Raw genomic sequence first — 7831 nt, forward strand, 5'->3', positions numbered from 1 at the left:
ATTTTTTTGTTATTTACTTTGACTTTACCAAAAGACCCAATAATATATAGTTACTACTTCACCACACAACCCGGAGTGTGCTGCTGAAGTACAGCAAACCCAACAACGTGTACAATTTGAGCACCGACCCTGAGCTTTCGCCCGCGATTCTACAACCAGCTTCATCAGGCGGATAACAAAAAAATCATGCACCCGATCGTAATCGATTCTCGATTCCGGGCCGCATTGAAACCGTGACGTCGGAATCGATTCTTACACCGCTAAGGACAAATTCTTGTGCTACAGTTAACAGCAGCGACTAAACGACCCACTGTTATACAACACTGACAACAGTCTGAGTAAGCAGTAAACAACACCGCCTGCCCGCGATGCTGGAGCTGAGGGTGGTGGCGGGCACGCTGGGCCGCCCTCTCCTTCGCGGGGCGCAGCGGCTGCCGTCTGGACCCTCAGGCCGGGACATTCACTGGGGCCTAGAGGGCCCCAACAGAGCCTCGGTCTTGACTGGACACAGAGGCCGCGGGCGGGGAGAGGAAGGGCGGGGAGCGCGGGCGGCTCACAGGCGGGCTGCGGGTGAGAGGGCGCGGGGGGATTGTGGTGTGTGTGGTGTGTGTGGGTGTGTAGTGGGTGATGTTGTGGTGTGTGTGGGTGATGTTGAGGGGTGGGTGTGTAGTGGGTGATGTTGTGGTGTGTGTGGGTGATGTGTTTGATGATGTGAGGATGGGGGGTGATGTGAGACTGGGTGATGTTGAGGTGTGTGTGTAGTGGGTGATGTGTTTGATGGTGTGAGGATGGGGGGTGATGTGAGAGTGGGTGATGTTGTGGTGTGTGTGGGTGATGTGTTTGATGGTGTGAGAGTGGGTGATGTTGAGGTGTGTGGGTGTGTAGTGGGTGATGTTGAGGTGTGTGTTGGTGTGTAGTGGGTGATGTTGTGGTGTGTGTGGGTGATGTGTTTTATGGTGTGAGACTGGGTGATGTTGAGGTGTGTGTGTAGTGGGTGATGTTGTGGTGTGTGTGGGTGATGTGTTTGATGGTGTGAGACTGGGTGATGTTGAGGTGTGTGTGTAGTGGGTGATGTGTGTGTAGGTGATGTGTTTGATGGTGTGAGAGTGGGTGATGTTGAGGTGGGTGTGTAGTGGGTGATGTGCTGTGGGTGGGTGATGTGTTTGATGGTGTGAGACTGGGTGATGTGGTGTGTAGTGGGTGATGTTGTGGTGTGTGTGGGTGATGTGTTTGATGGTGTGAGAGTGGGTGATGTTGAGGTGTGTGTGTAGTGGGTGATGTGTGTGTAGGTGATGTGTTTGATGGTGTGAGAGTGGGTGATGTTGAGGTGGGTGTGTAGTGGGTGATGTGCTGTGGGTGGGTGATGTATTTGATGGTGTGAGACTGGGTGATGTGGTGTGTAGTGGGTGATGTTGTGGTGTGTGTGGGTGATGTGTTTGATGATGTGAGACTGGGTGATGTTGAGGTGGGTGTGTAGTGGGTGATGTGGTGTGTGTGATGTGTATGATGATGTGAGACTGGGTGATGTGGTGTGTCGTGGGTGATGTTGTGGTGTGTGTGGGTGATGTGTTTGATGATGTGAGACTGGGTGATGTTGAGGTGGGTGTGTAGTGGGTGATGTGGTGTGTGTGATGTGTATGATGATGTGAGACTGGGTGATGTGGTGTGTCGTGGGTGATGTTGTGGTGTGTGTGGGTGATGTGTTTGATGATGTGAGGATGGGGGGTGATGTTGAGGTATGTGTGGGTGTGTAGTGGGTGATGTGTTTGATGGTGTGAGGATGGGGGGATGATGTGAGAGTGGGTGATGTTGGTGTGGGTGTGTAGTGGGTGATGTGTTTGATGATGTGAGGATGGGGGGGTGATGTGTGTGACTGAGCGATGGGATGTTGTGGTATGATGGGAGGTTGTTTGTATTAAGCGGGTGGTGTGGGTGACGTTGTGACGTGTGTGTGTGACATGGCGTCATTTGTGATGGGCGGTGTGATTTGGTTGGTGTGATGTGTGTGTGGGAGTAATGTAGAAGAAGTATGATGCGATGGGTGGTGTGATGGAGTATGGTCCGTGTAATGTATGATGTGTGGAATTAAGTTGTGCTGTGATATCATGTGTGATGTGTGCGATATGATATTTCACATGCGTGAATGCATGTGTATGAGGTTTTTCCACGTAAACATGCAATGTGTTTGGAATCGTTGGACCAACGTTATTCCAACGTTCCATGTGTACTGGGTTATGTGGCGTGATGTGATATGATATGTTACGTTAGATGCCACGCGTGTGATACGGTGTATATCACGTAGTTGTATTCACATTGTAGGAATGTGTTTTTGACAGTGTGTAAATTGCTGCATGGCATAGCGTTGTATGCAGTGTGCTGTTGCACAAGGTCACATGCATTAACTGTGATGCAGTCTGTGTAAAGTCAGTGTCCTCATGTTCATTTAACTTTGCAAAGTCCGTACAGATGCCTTTTTCTCACCCTCCACAGCAACTTGCTGGAAATTCCACCGAGCCTACTGTGAAACTCAAGATTCAATTTAAAGAAGGTCTTGTGTTTGGAATGTTTGGCCAATGATTGTTTTATATTTTGCCTGTGGGAGCAAATTTCGAGACACTGCACACAATCGATAGGATGCAAAACTGCGCTCACATAGCCTTGTAACCTACTTGCTGTACGCACGTGTGCGCTCGTGTCCACGTTTGTAAATGTTGTGATGCAATGGCAGTAGCGGTTAGCAATGTGAACCCAGCAACCTCGGTTCGACTCAAGGCCGTGGCTGCCGGAAGTGGCAAGTGATTATTGGACTTGTTTTGGCCCTCCCCTAGGTTGACTGAGCCTTACATGAGTACCTGGCGATTTGTTTAAACATTTGCATTGGGGAGACAAAAGCAGCCACCCATCCCTCTTGTATGTCGTTTCGGCCTTAATAGGTGCTCACTGAAAGCATTCTCCCAACAGTCTGTTAGAGACTATATGGGCGGCGCACTTTATCTTTGTCTATGTGATTGTATTTGTCTCTCTTTGCATGTGTGTGTTTGTCTATATCTTTGTCTTCATACGTGCGTCTTCGTCTGCACGTGCGTGCGCGTATGTCCGTATGTGCACCACAGAACCCGCCGGTGCGGATCTGTCACCACGAGAGGAGCACCGGCTGTCGTATCTCTACGATGGCTTGGTGAGCGGGCAGCGCGCGTGCCTGGCGGAGGCCATCACCCTCACCGAGTCCACGCTCCCGCGCCACCGCCAACTCGCCGGGCAGCTGCTGGGGCGGTTGCTTCACCGCCAGAGGGAAAGGGAAGGGAGTACAGAGGGGCGGCCCGAGACCTTCCGCATAGGTTCAACTCCCTGTCCCCCAAACAGTCGACTTGTCCCATATTTACTCCTGGCAATTCCCGCGATCCTACATACATATATAATAGGTTATGATTATAATGTGCAGATAACAATTTAGAGCTGTTTTGTCGATCTGCTATTAGATGAAGGCATCCCCACACCGAGTTGGTTGTTTGAACCTACTTCACGTTATATTCTTGGTTCTTTCGGTAAAGTCACGTAGTGGATTTCACACCTGATGATGATTGCTCGTGTTGCAGTCGATACGACGTGATAATTTTTATTTTTTATATTTGTATTATTTTATTATTTCCCTTATACGTGACTTTAGCGAAAGAACCAAGAATATGAATCCCTGCAGTCACGAAAGCTTTAAATGAAAATCTACTTCACGTTGTTCAGTGCGGGTTGTGATGGGGGATACCCAGAACTGGTTCAGATCTCACTCACTACTGATCTCCGTGGCTGTGAATCAGACTCAGCCCAGTCGATTTGCAATTTCACAAATCTCTGCATGATCCACCAGCTCTCACCTCGTCCATTTGCCAGGTCACAGGTCTCTGGATTAAACAGAGTATTGGTGTGTCGTTTGCACCAGGACTGTCAGGGCCTCCCGGAGCCGGGAAGTCGACGTTTATCGAGGCCCTGGGGACGATGCTGACGACGCGAGGAGAGAAGTTGGCCGTGCTTGCTGTGGATCCCTCCTCCAGCACCTCTGGAGGTGTGGGCCCCAGGGGGTTCTGCACCACAGCAGAGAAACTCGCATGAGAAGAAATAGTGTTGCCAACTCCTTTTGCGCAATGTTGTCAAACCAACCTCTAGAAGTTGCTAGATGTGGCCAGATAGACCTAGTCATCAAAAATGTAATCAGATGGCGTGCCGGGTATGAGCAGTAAACTTATACAAGACAGAATATGAATCTGGAATGGTTCCTAAATCTGCATAATTGTCCTCATCTCAGTTGTTTGCTACAGAAACCCAAAAAGTTATGAAATCTAGCCAAAAAAATCAAGTTGGCAACACTGACAAGGAACGTTTGCCAGCGCATAAACATTTAGCTCTTCGTGACATTCTGCTGCCGGGCAGGCTCGCTGCTGGGCGACAAGACGCGCATGCCCCTGCTGTCACGTGACATGCGCGCGTACGTGCGCCCATCACCCAGCAGCGGGACGCTGGGCGGCGTCACGCGAACCACCAACGAGGCGATCGTCGTGTGCGAGGCGGCCGGCTACAGCACCGTGCTCGTGGAGACTGTGGGTGAGACTCCGGCTCGCTCGCTCAAACGGTCGTCCACTTGGCCGATCGCTCACCCAACTGATTGACTCGCTCGCTCACTCGCTCAAACACTAAACTGGTCACTCGCCCAGCCAATCGCTCGCTTGCTTCACCGATCGTTGACTCACTTGTGGCTCAATTGCCTCTACTGTCTGTCTGGTTGAAGTGGGAAACTCTGGAGGTGGCTGGGTGGCTCAGAGGCCAGATTGCTAAGCCAGACTGCTCGATTCGAATCCAGGTTTCAGATACCCATGATTAAATTGTGTTTCAAGTGTAACGACATTATCTCTGTCCACTTACCAATACCTATATAAAAAGCGCATCACATTCAATGTGCTTCTACGCTTAAATTGTCTACTTTGCAGCTCTGAGAATAAAAAAATATGAATTGATGAACATTATTCTTCGTGGGAAAGTGCTTACCCCGTACTGTGTGAACCAGAGGCCACTTCAGTGAATCTCAGAGGTAGCTCTGTGACATCCATTTCCTCGGGCAGTTGTTTAACACAAAGGGCGGCACTTGCTCTGCGAGGATTCCGATTGGATACGTTGTCTGGTGACGTGTCATTAGTACAATTGTGATACATTTGGGGCAAATGTTTTCAATAAAGTAAGTGGTAATCTTTGTATCTTCTGATGCTGTGAAGCAGAGTGGGAGGTTTGCGTCTGAGCCAATCCTGCCCCTTTGTCGGTAGGTGTGGGGCAGTCGGAGTTCGCCGTAGCTGACATGGTGGACATGTTCCTGCTGCTCATCCCTCCCGGAGCTGGCGATGAACTCCAGGTCAGCTCTATTATTCCTAGCACCCTCTACTCCCTTGTGCCCCCCATTATGATCCCTGTATTAATCCACTATCTACCCATTCCCCAAAACCTCGGCATCTGAAGATTCATCTCTCCCAATTCAGATCCAGCCAATACAAATTATTTGTTACTTCCTACATAAGAATGAAAACTCATCCACTGTTATTGAGGATTATGGGTAATAATATAATAAGTAATTTTCCACCACCTGTGCTTGTGATTAAATAGTTGTATTTTATCCCCTTACAATAGTTTAGTTTTCATTCGTCCTCACTCTTTTGTACACTATTGTTTGCCCCTTTAGTCTGAAGATGACGTGTTCTACTGGCAGCATATACAAAAAAACCCACCGCGGCCTGTATTGTGCCTGTTGGATGGCGACGCTGTGTACCCCATCGCAGGGCATCAAGCGCGGCATCGTCGAGGTGGCGGACGCGGTGGTGGTGACGAAGGGAGACGGTGACCTCCTGCCGCAGGCGAGGCACATTCAGGCGGAGTACACCAGCGCTCTGAAGTTCATGCGCCAGCGCTTGCCCACGTGGAAGCCTCGGGTGAGACCAAGTCACACGCTCCATGTCATGGCCACACAACCACAGTGCATCCTCGAGATGACATAGGTGGACACATCATATTCTGATACGCTGTGTCTCTGACCTCTGCACCAGCCTTACCATATTCCTAACAATACGGCACATCGCCAACACGTGTGCACACACAGGTACTGCGCGTCTCCGCGCAGACGGGCCAGGGTGTGCCGGAGCTGTGGGACGTGGCTCTGGAATTCCGTGAAATTGGACTGTCGTCAGGCTCCCTGCAGGCACGGCGGCGTGCCCAGCGCACCTCCTGGATGCGCTCCCTCATCCGCGACGGCGTCCTGGAACTCTTCCTCGCTCACCCAGTCGTGCGCGCCCGTGCCACCCAGCTGGAAACCCGCGTTGCCGAGGGGCTGCTGGCACCCGGGGCGGCGGCCGATGCCTTGCTGGCAGCCTTCACGGAGGATGTGGCCAAGGAGCGGTGATAGCGGTGTATGGTCCATCACCCAGTCACCCCATTTTGTTGTTCGCATGATTGTCGAATGATTGTGGTGTGATTATCTCCTGATCGCTGCTTGATCATTGCCTAATTGTTGCGCAACTTTCCTTCGACTTTTTCCAGATCAACGCACGATTGCGGTGCAGTCGTTCATTTTTTTCTCATCATCTCCTGATTCCTGCCCCATCATTGATTGATTTGACTCAAACGTTGCACGATTGTTGCGCGATCGACGTCTGATTGTTGCCCGACGGTTGCCCGATCAATGCCGGATTATTGTCCGATCGTTACACAAATTTTACCTGGACACCGCATGAGTTTTCTCAGGCAGGAGCCGACTTTCTCAGGATTTGTGTTTCTGCCTGTGGTGGAAGCCTTTGACTTCTGATGAGCGAGGGGGTTAACGCGCACCGCGCACGAGTGTTGGCGCTGTGGCTGTGCGCGAAGTTAAATGAATGGGAATTGAATGCCGCGGTGATAATTAAAGTTGCACCCCGCTGAACTCGACTGTGCCAAGGTGTGCAGTGGGGATGCTGTCAATTGGGGTTTACTTTTGCCAAAGGCGTTCTATTATACGTTCATGTAAATTTTAATAAATGTGTTCGTGGTGGTTATACATATATTTAGGGGCCATACATATGTTGTGTGAATATTATCACTTATTACAAGCGGTTTAATTATCTAAACATGAGCCACATGTTTACTATTTGCATATAAATGAAAACATTAATTTATAATCATTGAGGCTACAGCCAAGAAGAGATTTGTTACAATGTAAGATATTTATTTTTTAAATGTGATTAAAAGTGATTGACGGCTGCCGAATAGAAACATTTGGACTCGAGACAACAAGATATATTAATCTTTGAATTGCTTAAAAATGGCTTTTTGCAACGAACTGTTTGGGCTCGAGCACATTGACATTTAAAAAAAAACTTGAATAATTTCTATACTGGCTCCATGAATACTGAAGTAATAAAAACATAAACATCTTAAGTTTTCCCAATTATTGTTTCCATAACAATGTACATATGGTTGGTATAAAAAACTGTAAATATTTTAGAGATGAGATATATATCGGAAGGATATGGAATGTACCCAAGCTCAGGTTCTATCAGATGAGCCCTGGACAATGTTCGTCTCTTGTGGTTCTGAGCTATGTAAGACAAATTGCATGTGGCCTAGCAAGCAACCATGCTTCTTGGCACACTTGAGATTTTGTTCATTATTTGTGAATGTTTATGTCGGAGAATGTAATTCACACCGATTTAAAACTTCATCCAAATTTGTATTTTTCTTTACTTGGCTGGAGAGGTGCATTATTGGAATTATAATAACAGAGAAACACATGACATGAATCGGAGAACATGAAGGTTAGAGATTGACT

The 7831-nt window shown here is 48.7% G+C and overlaps 1 protein-coding gene across 1 annotated transcript; it reads left to right on the top strand.

Moving 5' to 3' along the window:
* The first annotated feature begins 253 nt into the window (after nucleotides 1–253).
* LOC133342982 (methylmalonic aciduria type A homolog, mitochondrial-like) lies at nucleotides 254–7435 on the top strand. Its single transcript, XM_061552396.1, has 7 exons — nucleotides 254–570; nucleotides 3114–3338; nucleotides 3935–4057; nucleotides 4423–4593; nucleotides 5307–5392; nucleotides 5814–5963; nucleotides 6131–7435. The coding sequence occupies exons 1-7, from the start codon at nucleotides 369–371 to the stop codon at nucleotides 6428–6430; spliced, it is 1257 nt and encodes a 418-aa protein (XP_061408380.1). The 5' UTR covers nucleotides 254–368; the 3' UTR covers nucleotides 6431–7435.
* The last annotated feature ends 396 nt before the right edge of the window (nucleotides 7436–7831 follow it).

Source organism: Lethenteron reissneri, chromosome 16 (assembly GCF_015708825.2).
Source record: "Lethenteron reissneri isolate LAM-NWPU_2019-01 chromosome 16, ASM1570882v1, whole genome shotgun sequence".
NCBI classification, from domain to species: domain Eukaryota; kingdom Metazoa; phylum Chordata; class Hyperoartia; order Petromyzontiformes; family Petromyzontidae; genus Lethenteron; species Lethenteron reissneri.

Coding starts and splice junctions, on each gene's coding strand:
- LOC133342982 (XM_061552396.1), top strand. CDS start 369: ATGCTGGAGCTGAGGGTGGTGGCGGGCACGCTGGGCCGCCCTCTCCTT. Junction 4,058..4,422: donor CTCCTCCAGCACCTCTGGAG/GTGTGGGCCCCA, acceptor GCTGCCGGGCAG/GCTCGCTGCTGGGCGACAAG. Junction 5,964..6,130: donor TGCCCACGTGGAAGCCTCGG/GTGAGACCAAGT, acceptor GTGCACACACAG/GTACTGCGCGTCTCCGCGCA.